The sequence below is a fragment of the Mastigoproctus giganteus genome, chromosome 8 (assembly GCF_048544385.1).
Source record: "Mastigoproctus giganteus isolate SK-2022 chromosome 8, ASM4854438v1, whole genome shotgun sequence".
NCBI lineage: Eukaryota > Metazoa > Arthropoda > Arachnida > Uropygi > Thelyphonidae > Mastigoproctus > Mastigoproctus giganteus.
In genome coordinates this window covers 42,813,024-42,831,262 of record NC_143582.1, presented here as the reverse complement: position 1 = coordinate 42,831,262, position 18,239 = coordinate 42,813,024, and the positions used below count along the sequence as shown (strand labels likewise).

Here is an 18,239-nt window from a genome sequence, read left to right as displayed (position 1 = left end):
ATGCTGATTGCTGCTGAAGCGATTACCACCTTGACAGAGTGCGCCACTGCTTCTAAATCCTTATAAAATTATAGTATTGACTTCATTTCAAAAACTATTTTTCTTTGATTAAAATCAGATAGCTGAATACTATGTACTTCATTCATTCTAAGAGATATTAAATTAAATAGAACAGTTAAAAATATAAAAGCTCTTAGAGAAAATTATGACAACTGTGTATATCTATTAATACTTTATGGTTAGACTTATTATAACAAAAAAAAAATTCTCTACTCCTATACTAACATATTCACAGGTTTCTGTTACCTCAAAGCAGTTCAAAAAATTTAAAATATAAATGTTTTAAAGTACTTAAAACAGTTATGAGTTTATAAGAAATTTGCTAGGTTTGTTAGTTCAGAATATTTTGTAGAGAAATTATCAATGAGCATCAATAGAGAAATTGAATGCAATGTGCATGCACTGATATACATCTGCAAAACCACTGCTACTTTATTATATAGGGCAAATGCAGCCAGTATTAAGGATTAAAGTTACACAACTTTTGTTGTGTGTTTAAATAAAAGATATTGTTTCATATCAATGTATAACATTGTATTTTATACAAAATTACTGTCTTTTCTTTTTACATAAAAGTATGTATAAAAACAACTAATTTACATTATGATCCACATCCTGCTGAGCCCATACGTTGTGGATCCTGTGAAGGATAATGGATTCCTGGTCTGATGGTACCTGCTAGTGAAGCCTGAATTGAAAGGGAAGGAGCTGGAAGTGGTGGTGGTGGTGGTGGGGGGAAGGATCCAGGAGGACGAAGGCCTGGTGGTGGATTTGGAGGTGGTGGTCCAGGTGGTGGTACACCAGGCGGTCCTATAAATGGTGGAGGTGGTGGTGGTGGGAACCGCAAACCTTCAAGAAATATTTTCATTATTAATGAGTTGGAGTTATGCAATTATTAAAAATACATTAAATTTAATTTAGAGAAACTGTATTATAAGTGATTATAATTCCCCACATGATTAACAGTTAGCTACTGTATACTGCTTATGCCTAATTTGTTTTGTTGTGATTAAAACAAAATGAAATTTTTATGGATTATTAAGCACTAGGCTGCAAAAATTCAAACTGTGACACAAATTATTGCATTTGCATCATTATTATAACATCTCACATTGTGAAATCCTTCACGAGTTGCCTGTCTCTTAAACTTCAAGCAAGTAATGCTTCCCTAATAAAAAGTCTACTGTTATTTATTCTCAGTTGAGTACCACCACCCAGACGGCATTGTTTAATGGCTACTTCGCCATGCATTGGCAGTCGGATAGAGCTGACAACCCAGTCATTATTATTATAACATCTCATATTATGAAATCCTTTAAAACATGAGATGCTTAATATACAAACTTTGATTTTGAAAATTCAACTATTAATTAACGATGCAAATGCTTCATTAATGCAAAATGCTATCACTTGTGTCAGTTTCAGTTTTCATAGTTTGAGAATTTACAGCCTTAAAAAAATTCATTAGTTTAAGATATATACCTTTGGGCATCTCTCATATTGTATAAATAATTCACAATTGGTTTACCAGCTCTTACACCCTGGATAGCTATTTGCCCACCAACAAATAGCCTAGAATATTCGGGGGGGGGGGGGGGGGTATTACTCAACTGATAATATGTAACAATAGACTTCTCTGTTGGAGAACCATTACTTATTCCAAGCATAAGAGACAGGCAACTTATGTGAAGGGTTTCACAATATGAGATATTGTAATGATGCCCAATATACAATTTGTTTTAAAAATTCAGCTATAAAAATAACTTTTTTTTTGTATCAGAAATATAACAAAATTAAACACTACTAACACCATGTATAAAAATTGTTTCAAATAAATGCAAGAAATAATGCTAGAGGTGCTAAATGCAGTCTGCATACAAGCACAAAAACCAAATTAAAGCTACATAGTGAAGAAATGAAATAAAAATACTAAAGTTAACAAGCAAGAGCATCCACACTCCCAGGAGAACACAGAAACATGGAATCCTGCACTGGAAAGGCACAACTGCTGCCTGAAACGATGCAAGGATCCCCACCATAATTAATCTGGGGGGGGGGAGAAGACACCTACTAAGAAAGAAAGATAATAAACAAAAAACAATTTCAGGGAATCACAGTGACCATCAAGAAGTATCAACCACTGTGAAAATTCTCAAGCACTCGCTCAGATTTCTGTGATGGCCTGCTAAATTGGTAAAATGACCATGGATGCCCCATTCTGAGTGATAAAGACAAATTCAACAGAAAACATTCCTTAACCCTTTTTGTTAGTGGATTTCTGGACCATATGCATGTGAGCTAGAGTGAATTTGTAAGTTATTAAAAATTGAAAAAATACATATATAAATGCTTGTATATATTAATTTTTTTTTCCTATTTTGATTTTTACAGCATTAGAGCCATCAAGTTCTGGATCTGAACTCCAGAGAATTTCTTCACTGTTGACTTGTGTAAGCTCACAAAATCCTGAACCTTACTGAAAGGGTATGCCTCCATACACTGATTTTTGAAACTCATAATTATAAAAATGGTTACTGTTACTATTGATGAATTTAAAATAAATGAGTTAAGTCATCAAATGTGTACAATCTAGAGATATCAGAAACATGGTACCAATAAGACATTAGGGATGCAGAATTTGGATATGCTGAGTACAGTGTATGCAGAAAGATGGGGGGATATGCTCTTGGTTAAGAAGCACACAGACTCTATGGTAGTGCACCTGATTGACACAATGTTCAATCATTTGGTATAACATAAGCACTGGAAAAACAAGTGAGAGTAGGAGTTGTTAAGGGTGAAATGACTTTGATGAGTAAAGTGAACAACTATACAGACAAATAGAAGTGGGCCAGCAAATCAGAATGTCTTATAATTGGGCACTTAACTTTCCAGATATTGACTAGAACTTGTGGGTTGATCACTCACATAATAACAGCACATTACTGAATTTATTGGATGACTGTTTTCTACAGCAGCATGTTTAGAAAGGCAACAACAATAGAAAGAAATATTCTTCATCTGATTATCTCTGATCAGCACAATGTAACTTTATATATATATAGATACAGGGTATCTCAAAAATATTGGTACAAACGTTTAGAGGAGGTAGGTAAGATCTAAAGGAATGTGAATCGCATAGGAACCCATAACCGGAAACGTCATCGTAAGTCGGTAGATGGCACGGTAGTCGCCGCACGAAGAGCATGCATCGATATATGAACTGTGAGCTGGCAGACATGCACCTAGCATATGGATTAGCAGAGGGCAATGGACGAGCAGCTCAACGAATTTATGGAGAACGCTTCCCAGACTGACATGTAGCGGACCGCCGTTTGTTTGCGCGTGTGCATCAAAATTTGTGCGATTATGGGTCATTTAGAGGTAACAGGAGTAGTGCGGGCAGACCACGTTCAACGCGAACTCACGCCATGAAAGAAAGTGTGTTGAATGCTGTCCAGAATAATCTTACTACCAGCACACATGCTGTTGCCTCTGCCTTAGGAGTGTCTCATTGCAGTGTACAGCGTGTCTGGCACGACGATTTCTTACACCCTTTTCATATCCAAAGGGTTCAGTTACTGCTCCCCCAAGATCATCCTGCACGTGTGGCTTTTGCGCAGTGTTTCTCCAAGAAAGTGTTCAAGACTTGAATTTTCCAGCCTATGTTTTGTTCACGGATGAGGCTTATTTCACTTGGGAAGGCTTATTCAATCAGCACAATGCTCATGTGTGGGCTCATGACAACACACACGGTGTGCGCCCCCATGCGGCACAACATCGCTTCGCAATAAATGCGTGGGCAGGTATGGTCGGTGACTGCTTAGTCGGCCCATACCTGTTACCATCCCCCATGAATTCCACTAAATATCGGATCTTTCTTGAACAAGTTCTACCAGGGTTACTTGATGATATTCCAGCAAATGTGAGACGCAACATTTGGTTTCAACATGACGGAGCGTCTGCCCATTATGGAAGGTGTGTTTGTGACCATTTGAACAGGCGTTTTGGGCATCGATGGATTGGCCAGGGTGAACCCGTTGCCTGGCCCCCACGCTCACCTGATTTATCGAGCCTTGATTTCTTTCTGTGGGGGGCCCTCAAATCTATTGTGTATGAATTGCCTGTGGAGATGGAAATGGATCTCGTGGCGAGACTCATCTGCGCTGCTGCTACTGTCAAAGAAACTCCAGGTGTGTTCGACCATGTCCGCCAATCCATGCTGCATCGGTGTCACGCATGCATCGTATCTCATGGTGGAACCTTCGAGCATCTGTTGTAACGTCATGAAATGCATCCATCTCATACTCCATTGTTAATATTATGTCAAATAAATGTTTGCCACTAATTGCTGTCTTGTGTCTCTGCTACTACTTTCCCGTGATGTTTCCGGTTATGGGTTCCTATGCGATTCACATTCTTTTAGATGTTACCTACCTCCCCTAAACGTTTGTACCAATATTTTTGAGACACTCTGTATATATATGTTTTAAAGGTAGCAACAGTTTAAAATATTATTAATAATAGAAATAAAAATAAAAAATAATAATAATGGATTATGGACCTGGGACACTGCTATATGCAGAAAGTACCCAACGACCATAATTTCTACATAAGTTAGTAGTCGTGATAGGCAACGTGCTAACGTTACTTGACTGGTAACGCTAGCTATGGAGAACAAAGGGCGAACAGAACTGTGATTGCAATCATGGTGAACAAAGCCAGGAGCTAAGATAAAGGAGAAGTAATAATGAATAATAAGAAATAATAAGAATAACTTAGTGCTGTCCATCCTGTGATTTCAGTACCTTTTTCGAGGGCCAGCCGCAGAAATCAAAGGAGGAAACAGCAATAAGTGGTTATAACCTCTGTTTCTGATATGAAGTACAGCCCCACGTGGTATACTATCATGTAGGTAAGGTTTGTTTAAGCCGGTTGAAATAATTTGTTTAAGTCGGTTAAAATAATTCGTTTAACTTTAATACTAATATTGATAATGCAGCGCTGTATTTCATGGCTGACTCGACAGAGGTTGGAAGTAAAGAATAACAAGAATAAAAGGAAGGAAGGGATAACTTACAAGCAATAAAAGAATAACAAGATTAAAAAGCAAGAAAGGGACAACTTACATGTGGTCGTAGCGATCTGTACTGTTGTGGAGAAATAAAATGTTTAGACTGAATGTGGGGGCTCTGGTATGTGGTATAGGTTAGCGACCCCTGGTGTAAGGAATCGGGAAAGTTTTAAATAAAATAAATTAATTAATTATGTTGGGTTAGTTACCCCTTGTGTTTTAGGTTGGAGATGTATTCAAATGATTTAAATAAATAAATAAAGTAAGTTAAGTTAAATTAGCAAAATAGTAAAATTAAAATTAATATAGCCAAAAATTTTGTTATGAAATTTAAAGGGGGGGGGGGGTGTTACCGAACGCAATACCCGAGATGCTCCTTTTCTGCTTTAAAACACTTTCCTATACAAAGTTCAGCAACTATATACCGCTACTTTGATAGCCATTTATTCCTTTCTATCTTGAGACGCATTCCTTCAAACTTTTAACCACCCCCCTTTAAATTTCATAATAAAATTTGGCTATATTAATTTTAATATTTTGCTAATTTAACTTAACTTATTTTATTTATTTATTTATTTAAATCATTTGAATACATCTCCAACCTAAAACACATGAGGTAACTAACCCAACATAATTAATTTATTTTATTTAAAACTCTCCCGATTCCTTACACCAGGGGTCGCTAGCCTATACCACATACAGGAGCCCACATTCAGTCTAAACATTTTATTTCTCCACAACAGTACAGACTGCTACGACCACATGTAACTTGTCCCTTTCTTGCTTTTTAATCTTGTTATTCTTTTATTGCTTATAAGTTATCCCTTCCTTCCTTCCTTTTATTCTTGTTATTCTTTACTTCCAGCCTCTGTCAGGTCAGCCATGAAATACAGCGCTGCATTATCAATATCAAAATTCAATAAATTATTTTAACTGACCTAAGCTATTTATTTAAACAAAAAATATTTTAACTGACTTAAACAAAAAAAAAATATATTTTAACTGACTTAAACCTTACCTACATTATAGTATACCACATGGGGCTGTACTTCATGTCAGAAACAGAGGCTATACCCACTTATTGCCGTTTCCTCCTTTGATTTCGGCGGCTGGCCCTCGAAAAAGGTGCTGAAATCACAGGATGGAGAGCACTAAGTTATTCTTATTATTTCTTATTATTCATTATTACTTCTCCTTTATCTTAGCTCCCGGCTTTGTTCACCATAATTGCAATCACAGTGTTTGTTCCTTTGCCCTTTGTTCTCCATAATTAGTGTTACCGGTCAAGTAACGTTAGCACATTGCCTATCATTTTATTTAATGATAGGCAATGTGCTAACATTTAATGATAGGCAATAGGCAGTGGAAGCTAGCGCTAACCACTGTTACTTTTGCTTAGACTACCGTGACTGCATTTACTATCAACTACGCACATATGCCTAATAATAATTATAGCTCTTTCTCTAATTTAAATTTAAATTTTGGCTATCCGTCGGGCTAACAGTCATCTTGCCAGCTTACTGCTAAATTTGGGATTAATCAACATAATTTTATTCTCGTCACTACTTTTTGGCTCTATCTTACTATTTTACATACATTTGGACATAGTATGCTGGACGATGACTACAGAAACGGATAGCTCGTTAATTATGGTTGATACATTGAAAGGGTTAGCCCTCGAAAAAGTCCCTTTCAATGTATCTCATTGCCATAATTAACATTTTAATGGTATTTTTTATATATTTTTATAATTTATTGCTTATGTCATGGCATATATTTATATTTTTTCCAGGTCACGTTGGGTACCCGCAATGGTTTTTGGTTTACCTGATAAGCTAGTATATCATATTTTACCTTTAAAAACTCTTACCACTATTAACTTAACTCATATTCATATATATATATAAGTAACCCTTGTATAAAACGGTAGTTAGGTTCCTACAAAGTCTCATGTAATAAGAAACCATGTTATATGAGACTAAGAACCAGTACAAAAAAGGGGATTACATTCCAAAAGCTAACAAAAATACACCATTTTTTAAATAACTATCGGAAACTTAATTTTTATTAAAAATAGTAATAACTGAACAAATGTCTTACAAACTGCGATACATATATGCCAGATAATGTAAGTTCGTTTAATTTTCTTCCTCTTCATCTCTGCTAAGCACAATCAAACAAGAACATTTTCTCTGTTGCAGAATATCTTCACCTTCTGAACTTCTGCTCTCTTTAAAAAAATCAGTAATCTGGGTTTGTTTGCTTTTGCTTGATAGATCTTTGTAAATTTCATGGTATGGAGCAAAGCATTTTTGTACCTCTCTTTTGAACTTTGTGCTCCTTTTAGTCGAGGATCTGCATTCAATAAATAAGATTCTAATTGCTTGGCTGTTTATGCCTTCTCATATTTATGGAGGCACTGGTTAAAGAAGCACTGCAGGATCATTTAGACAAGACTTCAGTTATAGCTCGGACACAGCATGGTTTTGTTAAGGGGAAGTCTTGCCTGACCAATTTGATTGGATACTATGATGCAGTCACAAAAGAACTGGATGCAGGGAATAGCTTTGATATTATATACTTGGATCTTAGAAAGGCTTTTGATACTGTTGCACATGGAAGACTGCTACACAAATTGGAGCAGTGTGACATTGGAGGCAAATTGCTGCTATGGATAAAGGGGTGGTTGAGGGGGAGAAGACAGAGAGTGGTAATCAATGGACACTGCTCATCGTGGACTAATGTTATTAGTGGAGTCCCTCAGGGCTCAGTGTTGGGTCCATTATTGTTTTCTGTATTTATAAATATATTGATGATGGTATATCAAGCTTAATGTCCAAGTTTGCAGACGATACAAAGGTTGGCAGGGTTGTCAAGGACACTACTGACACTATGCTGCTGCTGCTGCAACAGGATCTGGAAAGGTTGAGGGGGAGAAGACAGAGAGTGGTAATCAATGGACACTGCTCATCGTGGACTAATGTTATTAGTGGAGTCCCTCAGGGCTCAGTGTTGGGTCCATTATTGTTTTCTGTATTTATAAATATATTGATGATGGTATATCAAGCTTAATGTCCAAGTTTGCAGACGATACAAAGGTTGGCAGGGTTGTCAATGACACTACTGACACTATGCTGCTGCTGCAACAGGATCTGGAAAGGTTGAGCAGATGGGCTGAGAGGTGGCAAATGAAGTTTAACATTGACAAATGTAAAGTACTACACATGGGAAACAGCAACCCCAGAGCAACGTATTAACTCTGTGGTACTACACTGACAGTGGTAGAGAATGAAAGGGACTTGGGGGTGATTGTGCAGGCAGATATAAAGTTCTCTGAGCAGTGCAGACGGGCTGCAAGAGTAGCTCATGGAGTATTGTCAATGATATACAGGAATTTTTCCAGCAGGGATAAGGAGGTGATTATTCCCTTGTATAAGGCAATGGTCAGGCCACACCTAGAGTACTGTATACAGGTCTGGAGGCCTCATTTCAAGAAGGATGTTGTTATGTTGTTGTTATTTGGTTTTTAGGAGCATTAGCAACTAAGGCCATATTGCTCCGGGATATGCGGTGGTCATTTCCTGACCTTTCCGCATCCTCCGTATTTGGTGGTGACGGGCTCGAACCCCGGTCTAATCAAGAAACATGTGCTACGCACTGCTGCTCCTTCCCACCTGGCTACGGAGGCGCCGTTTCAAGAAGGATGTAGAGCTGCTGGAATGAGTACAGAGAAGGGCAACAAGATTAGTGAATGGAACAAAGGGGTGCTCTTACAAAGAAAGGCTTAAGTTTTGCAAATTACAGTGTCTGGAGACTAGGCACCAGCGAGGTGATCTGATAGAGGTGTATAAAGCCTTGAATGGTTTGAGCATGCTCAATGCTGATGGGATTCTTCCTCTAGCTCAGAATAATCACCTGAGAGGGCATAAATTCAAATTGAGGAAAGACAGATGTAGGACAGACGTGCGGAAATTTGCCTTTAGCCAGCGGGTGGTTGGTTGGTGGAACAGACTTCCATCCCTTGTCGTGGAGGTTGATAGCCTAAATAAGTTTAAGGCTCAGCTGGATAGGTATTTTGAACGAACAGAGGGGTGAAGTGGAAGTGGGTTTTTTTTTTTGGCTGATGCTGCATAAGCTTGCTTTCTTGCATCAAATGCTTCTACTAATGCTAATGCTAATATGCTTTTTAGTGTTAAATTTGGAACTTCAGAATTTTCATCTGCATTATCATCCTCTGAATTGATTTGGTAAACTCCAATGACATTTCCACCAAATCTGCTTGCCAGCCTCTTTTTCTATCTGTAATTCTTGAACATCTTTAGTAGTCATATCATCAAAACCTTCTCCTCCTACTGACTTAGCAAGTTCTACTATCACACCGATTCCATTTTCTGCCGGTTCGACCATATTTCCTGAATGAACTGACTTTGGCCATACATTTTGCCAACACGCATTTAATGTTGACAGTTTTACTTCTTTGAGCAATAAAGCTATGATTCTGATACAGTCCACAATTGAAAAACATTTCCATGCCTCCATCACTTCAATAGATTCGGAATCAATTTTTCCAAAATCCATTGTAACGATTTTCTAATGTAATGGGTTTTGAAGGCAGATATAATTAATGCCTTGATCTAATGGCTCAATTAAAGAAGTTGTATTAGGTAGTAGGAACATTACTTCAATGTTTGGATAACTTAAATCTTTTGGATGGTCTGGCACATTATCCAATAGTAATAAAACTTCAAAATCTAGATTTTTTCTACGTTAAATAGTTTTTCCACATCTGGCATAAGACAATTTAAAAACCATTCTTTAAATAAATCGGCAGTTACCCAAGCTTTTTTATTTACACTTTTCATTGCACAAGGATTAGAGGATCTATAAACTAGCATAGGTTTTATCATATAATCTCCTGATGCATTACTGCACGTAAGCAACATTACACATTCTTTTGATGCCTTAAAACTTGGTGCAGTTTTCTCTTTTTTTTGTAATAAATGTTCTGTTGGGCATTTTTTTTTTTTTTTTCACCAAAGACCTGATACACATAGTATGTGTATCTGTGCTCTTCAATAATTTTTTGAAATTCCTCTGCATTCTTCTTTACAGTTTCATTATCAGCCAAATTCCCTTGAATTCTTATGTTATGTAATGAGAAGGGGTTTTAAATCGCTCAAACCAACCTTTATTGGCAAATAAACTCTGGATTAACAGAAGATTCTCCATTTTCTTTTAAATGGTTATAAATTTTTAGTGCCTTTTGTTTAATTACATTGCCATCTAATGGGATCCATTTTTTTTACTGCTATTGTCAATCCAAATACTGAGTGCTTTTTCCATTTTCTCAATTATTGGTGTTGGAGAGCTGTCATATTTGCAGAAATGAAAGATCCTGCAGCAACAGCAGTTCTAATTTTCTGTTCATTTTTATTGATGGCCCAGATTATTGCTTCATTTAAATTTAAACTTTTTGCAACCTACGATACCTTTTCTCCTTTTTTAAGACGATCCAAAATTTGTATTTTTGATTGTAGAGAAAAAGTTCCTTTTGAGCAGTGCTTTTTTACTTTCCTCAGGCATAATTTAGGGGTGGAATTTAATTCACAACAAAGATTATTCCAATACAGTTTTTAAGAAGAAAGTTTAGTAATACATACCCCCCAAAATTTATAAACAATCAAATAAAAACTAAAATAACCTTACAAAACCTCAAAAGTCATGAACTGCATGCTTCAAAGTCACAATTTTTTATGATCTCAGACAAGCACAAGTTCAATAGCACAGAACCTAACATTGGGATTTCCCAATATTTTTTTTTTGCATAATGGCTAGCAAGTCAACAGCAGTGATTCACATAAAAGAATGGAAATGTTTAAAAATTAAATCCAACATAATAGCAGGGTTTACCCTCACAAAAGCTCAAAAATACCATATTATGCAAGGTTTGTTGCAATTCTCTAACCATGTTATAGTAGTAGTATAGCATGTTATACGAGTTGTGTGTGTGTGTGTGTGTGTGTGTGTGTGTGTGTGTGTGTGTGTGTGTGTGTGTGTGTGTGTGTGTGTGTGTGTGTGTGTGTGTGTGTGTTGTGTGTGTGTGTGTGATGTAAATGTTTTCAAACCAGTTTTGAACACTGATTTCAAATATGTTCTCAGTTTTTTTCTGATACATGCAGTTTACATAGTATGACTGCTAATAATCAGTGCAAGTTAATAGAGATGAATAGAGATGATTTTGTTACAAAGCACGAGGCTAGTACAATTAAATTTTTATCATTTTTACAGTTTCAATCCAATACACTGTATACACAGTTAAAATAATGTAGTACACTATTTTAAAAAATATATGTACAGTGGGGTATGCTAGAATGAATGTAATTGGTTCTAGAACCTTGTTCATTATAGCATACATTGAAATATATGTATTTAGGGGTAATCCATTCCAAGCCCTCAGTCTAGAGCAAAGTTACCATCCAATACAACGATTTAAACAGGAAAAATATAATACAAAATGAAAAATATAAGTGTAAAAATAATATATAAAATTAATTAATTTAACTTTTATACACAGTACATAAAATTTGAAAAGCATAAACTATATTCTCCCAGTGAAAATATAAACAAACTTTCCCTAATAAAAATCATAAAACCTAGAGATTTGCTTTGCGACCTTGTGCACTTTTTATTTCTTCCTTGTTTTTTGAAATTGTACTGATTGTTGATTTAGCCATATTCAGCACTTAGATCTCCTACACTTTTTCCACTTTCTCGCTTGGAAATTATTTCTTTCTTAATCTATAAGTTAATTAGCTTTCTCATGGCTAAAATTATATAGCAGAATAATTAAAAAATATATTTTCACTGCTAAAGGACAAATAAACAGATAGCTGACACTTACAAATGATAACAAAGATGATAACTGATGCTCTAGTCAAAGTGGGAAATTAGAACGGGAAGCACTCTAATCAACACATCATGCACATGTGCGTGTTACGTCGGCTGATAGTATTCCTCCACGTTTGTTTTAGCATATCTGACTGTATTTAAAAAGTGCACTGTACACTTTGTATAACCTGCACAATATCCAATAAAAGTTTGTCAACATACACAAAACAATAACTTTTGTTTCAGAAAACTTTGTTTCCAAATAACCTTGGAACAGTGAGTGTTGAGGTTCTTGGGAAAGAAGGCTATATGTGAATGTAATATATGAATTTTCAGCGATATACAACATCCCACTGAGCAGTTTCTGTACTCCATCTTTTTATGTGTTTACCCACAAATTTACACAAAGATATTTGAAAGCCTGCAATGCATTTAGTTCTAAAACATAGAGGCATCACAAAGATTCCCTCTTTCATAGCACTAATCTTTGAAAATTTCTCACTTAAGTAATGAAATCCAAGACGATTTCATTAATGTGAAGTGGTGAAGGAAATTCTTCAATGGTTCCACTAATGCACAGGTTCCCAACCTTTCTCGGTTCACGGTGCCCTTACTGTCCCAGTAATTTTTTCACGGCACTCCTAGGCCAAAAGAAATACCTAACACAGTGGTTTTCGACCTTTTAATATGTACCTATATAAAAATTTTATTCTTTATATAGAGGTATTAAATAAAGATCAATTATAGATCACCACAAAATTAAAAAGATACGGTACAATGGATATTGTATCGTACCCTTTATATTGTACCCTTTTTATAATGAAATAAATATATAAATAAAAAAAAAATAATAATAGCTTTAAGTAACTTAAACCCAAATTACATGGCACCCCAAGAATGTTGTTGTGGCACACTAGTGTGCCGCGGCACCCCGGTTGAAAACCACTGCACTAATGGAACATGCTGCACACTATTTGTTCCTGGCTTATACATGCTTTGAATTTTCTCTTCTAAAGACAGCAACATCTCATGTAATGGTTTGCAGTAGAACAGCTGTCCCATAAGCATAAAAAACATCAATATTTTGTTAACCCTCCTTACATGCCCATTAACATACCAATAACCATAAGGTCATTGCAGATATTCCATCATTGAAGTGCTTTGAGTAGTGTCTTCAAGTTACAATATATCTCTTTTCTCTAAACAGAGTGGGCAATGGGAATGGATAGATGGCTTTAAGTTCCTCTTAAGCAAGATAACAGCTGTGAACTTCACTATGAGGAGATGATGAAGAGGCACCATTCATTTGCATCATTGTTTCTAGGGAAGTGTGACAATTCCCTTAAACTCCGTTAGTATCATGGCAGACCATTTACTGTGAATACTGCCAAAACTTGGTTTCTTTTTTTCTCATAGAGGTACTTGGGAAGTGTTTTTGCTTTAGTCTCAAGGTGAGAAGTTTGACTTTATCTTTGGAGAGGGCTAGATTTCTAATGAGGTGACTCAACTCATTTTTATTAAACATCTCCGGCTCTTCGTTGTTTGCGTACTCATGATATGGAGGTACCAGAAATGGCATTTTGTCATTGTGAGAAATTGGTCTCATCACAAAATCCAGGTTTAGATAAACAGGCTTGTGCTTATTCTTCACTGAGAATACAGTTAAATTCATATTACAAAAGTAGCAATCAATATTACGGTGTCTTTTTGTGCTCTTGTGTCCTCCATATGGCAAATCACTTCAACTTTTTTCTTTAGTTTGATCAGTCATGTAATTCATTTGAACAAATAACATGTGGTGCCCATGCCTTATTTTGGTCCACTAGAGAACAGCCAAAGTATAGTGGTAAATTTTCTGAATAGCTGTTGTGATTTAGTTAGGAAAGGGGTGCATGCACACACACATACATACACACCAGAATTTGTTAAATTTTTACACTTTTGAGGCATGCTGATATATTCAAACAATTAAATAAACACAAATGTATAAACAATAACAGATAAATAATAGTTATATTCATGTAAGTTGGCTGAATAGGTATGTGAATAATATAATCAGTCTCAGCCCACATTCGTTCACATAATTGGTTCATCACAGAAACTAAACATACTAGGTGAAAACCAAAATCAGGTTTGGAATAAGCATCCAAAGATCTATCTAGTCCACATATTTTTCTTTTTTATGAAAAATCTTTCTTTATTCATGTTATCAGCAGACTCTTCAAACATTAAGTATCTCCAGATAAAGGACCTATTAGGCAGCAGTGATTATAGGCATTATAGCCAGCGCAGCTTATGTGCCACTAAACACATGCATGCACACACGCGCAGTGATCATACTATATTAATATCAGAGTTACTTAAAGGTAACTACTGTGAAGGAATTTTGCTGTTGTAAAAGGTGACTGCAGTGGTCTTAGACAGTTTTTAAATTCCTTTCAGCAGGACCAACTGCAAATTCTAAATGGCAAGCATTCAGCAAAGTAAACAGGGCTCTCTCATTAAGATGGCTTTAATTGCTGGAAGTTTTATTTAAAGATACTTATAATCTGGGCATTGTTAGGGTCTCAGAAAGACTTCATCTCAAAATTTATTTTGTATTTTTCAGCTACTGTTTTGTCTTTTAGGAAAGATGGATCATATGAGATTGATGCACAATGGTGAGCAAAAGATTAAGCAAAGATGTTTGCTATATCCTCAGGAAGAGGTCAATGGTTACAGTAAGGTATCTAATTTTTTACCAAATAATCCTGTATCTGTGTCTTTGGTGTCAGGAGAGGAAAAATAAATCCATGATTCTTCCTTAGCTTTCTGTCCAATGTAATAGGCATGTGCTTTAAATTTCTTGTAATTTATAAGATTGACTGTGGTTGGATTCTTTTGAAACTGATTCCACACTTTGCTCTTTTCTCTCTTAATAGCATTACATGCAGAATTACACCAGTAGTTGATGTGATTGGGTATTTTATTTGAGGTTTGCAGTATGGTAGCAGCTACTAATATTTGTTCTGTAATATGTTCAACGCATCATCTATAGATTGATGCTGAATGAGATGAACATCTAGTATAATGCTGGATGCATGTTTATTCCTGTCCACTTTAGAGAATTTCCATTTGCCTGACTGCTTACTGGTAAGTTATTCCATGGGCAGAGCAGAGCTTACAGATTATAGGGAAAGGGTCACTGTTTAATGGATTGTCTAAAACTCCAATAAGTCTGGAAATAACGTGGGGGAAACATATTAATAGGTCTATAACAGATATTGAGCCTGTCGGAAATGACATAGGCAGGAGAGCTTGTCTTTAACAGTGTGAAGTTATGCTTTTCAAGAAAAGACCATTATGTGTTCCTGGCTGTCTGTCTGTCTTTAGTGGTTCCCATTAAATTTTGCACAACACACAGAAAGGCATTGGTAGCAGTAGGATAAGATTATCTACAAGGTATGGCTAAAAAGAAATGAAATATTTTTTAAACCATTTATTATTTTAAATACAAAAATTTCCACATTTATCCCCTAAAAAAGAACTCTCCAGCTTGTGCCTATTCAGCATTCCATTCATTCATGAGGATCTAAAACAGCAGCGTAAGTACTTGGAAGATACCACCTTTAATTGCTGCATTTGTTTTTCTCAGTATGACTATACTTAGGAGGGTAGGAAAAAAATGTCAGATTTTTAATCACTGATTAACAGTTAATGTGGGAATATTATTTTTGAGGATCACATGACAGGTTTATCCCCACCATTGCTGAGTTAATATAACTGGATAGATCCCATCAGCCTCAGGTGCCTGATTTACAATTAGTTTCAGCAAATTCTTTCACTTTCTTCTGTTATAACAAAAAATCATTTAGCTCCCAGTTAACTAGGTGTACTTTTTGGTGTTCCCACCCCAAAAAACTTCATGTGAATTCAGATGTAAAATATTTATTTAGTTTGTTGGCAACCTGAATAGAATCATCAATAATTATGCCATTAATATTTAGTAGGCCAATGTTGTTCATTCCTTTCCTTCTAGCATTAATATAAACAAAGAATTCTTTGCATTCTTAGTCAAGGATTTCTCATAGTCTGCCTTAGCTTGCCTGACCTATTAGTGTTGTGGCTGCAGACTAGTTTGTACTTTCTGTAGGATTCCATGTCCCCTGATAATTTATAATTACACCAAGCCATGTAGTTTTCTTTGGCACTAGTCTCATTAGTTCATCTGATATCCATTTAGGTCTAAACCTCGGTTAAGACTAATCTTTTAACTAATCTCTTAGTTTATATATAAAGATTGGTAACTTCTTTGATTACTTCCTTGAATAACCCTCATTTAGAATTTGTAGTTGGTAACATCACCCAGCTGGTTCCGCTGAAAGGAATTTAAAACTGTTTAAGATCACTGTAGTCTCCTTTACGAAAGGAAAACCCCTTCCCCTGACAGTATTTATATCTATTTATATCTTTAGGTATATCCCACATCAATATATTATGATCGCTGCCACCTAATGGTTCTTTTATCTGGATATTCTTAATGCATAATTAGTCACTGCTGACAATCAGATCAAGAGTATTGTTTTCTCTTGTTGCTTCTCTAATATGCTACTGTAGAAAACAGTCATCCAGTAAATCCAGAGAATTTCTGCTACAATGTGAGTGACTAACCCACAAGTACCAGTATATATATGGAAAGTTCAAATCACCATTATAACACAATCTAATTCTGGCCTCTTTGTCTGTAAAGCTATTCATTATATTCATCACAGTTGTTAGGCCTATAACACACCAAACTGTTTCAACACTGCATTGGCCACACACACACACACATCACCTGGGTACATTGCCTTAGATTCTGTGCTTCTTAACCAAGAGTATTACCCTTCCTTCTGTCCTTCCTATACACAATTGTACTCACCAATTTCAAATTCTACATCTTTTATGCCCGCGTGGCACCATGTATCTGAAATCTCCATTATATCCACATTTGTTAACTTAACCAATACTTCAAATTCACCAAATTTACTAGTTTATCACGTTTACTATACTCCTAAGCATTAGTGTACAAGCAAGCATATATGCACCTGTTCATGCTTTTAGTAACCTTAACATAACCCAGTGGTCTCAAACTCAAATTGCGTGCGGGCCGAATGCACGATCTGAAAGCAGCTGACGGACCGGAATTTTTTTTTTTAACTAAATGAGAGTGAATATATATATATATATATATATATATTGCACTGTACTTACCCCCTAATGTATGGATACCACCCCTTTATAACCTGGTGTTATGTGTTTGTGTGTGTGTGTGTGTGTGGTGTGTTGCGTGTAAGTTTATAATAAGTTTGGAAATTCTCTTTCTCAACCTGTTCTCTTTCTTTTATTTATTAAATTTTTCTTCGACACACACAGAAAAAATACATATGTTTGTATGTAAATAATTATAAACTTCTTTATTTCTTATTACAACTTGACACTTGATGGCGTTTTGATTCTGATAAAGTTTGTAGCCTTGGAAAAAAATTACTAGAAACTATCTTCATCACGGATTGTAGATGCTCATCGGTCAATCGGGTTCTTTTCTTAGACTTATTAATTTTCGACTGCGAGAAAAACTGTTTACATATAAATGTACTCCCAAACAAAGCGATTATTCTTATTGCAAAAATTTGTAACTGAGGGTATTTATCTTTTGACAAGTACGAATAAAAGTTAATCAAATCTGTATCTTCAAATAAGATTTATATCACATTGTAAATTAATTAGCTCCATTTGTAGATTTTCTGGTGTGTTATTCACGTTTGTTTTTAATGGTAATGAAAATAATGTAAAATCGGACTCCAAATCATTAAAATCTTTAAATCTTTCTTCAAATTCTTGTCGTAATAATGCTATTTTTCTTGCATATTCTTGAGATTTTTCATTTGAAATAATAGGGCAGGATTTAAGATGTAGGAAATGTACGAAATTTTTTGATTCCAGTTGTGTTTCCCATAATTGCAATTTAACTTTAAAAGCTTTAATACAAGCATACATGTCAGTGATAAGTTTATTCTTTCCTTGCAGCTCTTTATTGAGAATATTTAAATGGCCGGTTAAGTCAACAAGAAATGCTAAATCTGTTATCCATGTATCATTATGTAGCTCGTCAATGGTTTTATTTTTTTGTGTCATGAAAATTTTGATTTCATTTATTAAATCAAAAAAAAAAAAAAAAAAAACGTTTTAATACAGC

General features: G+C 35.5%; 1 protein-coding gene across 1 annotated transcript in view; it reads right to left on the bottom strand.

Annotated features, from left to right (window-relative positions):
- Nucleotides 1-447: 447 nt before the first annotated feature.
- Nucleotides 448-18,239, bottom strand: part of LOC150081487 (pre-mRNA-splicing factor RBM22) — a 115,424-nt gene continuing 97,632 nt past the window's right edge. Inside the window, exon 9 of the mRNA XM_090379322.1 lies at nucleotides 448-909. Within this exon, the coding sequence (XP_090235448.1) occupies nucleotides 662-909 (248 nt within the window). The 3' untranslated portion in view covers nucleotides 448-661. The remainder of the gene's footprint in view (nucleotides 910-18,239) is intronic.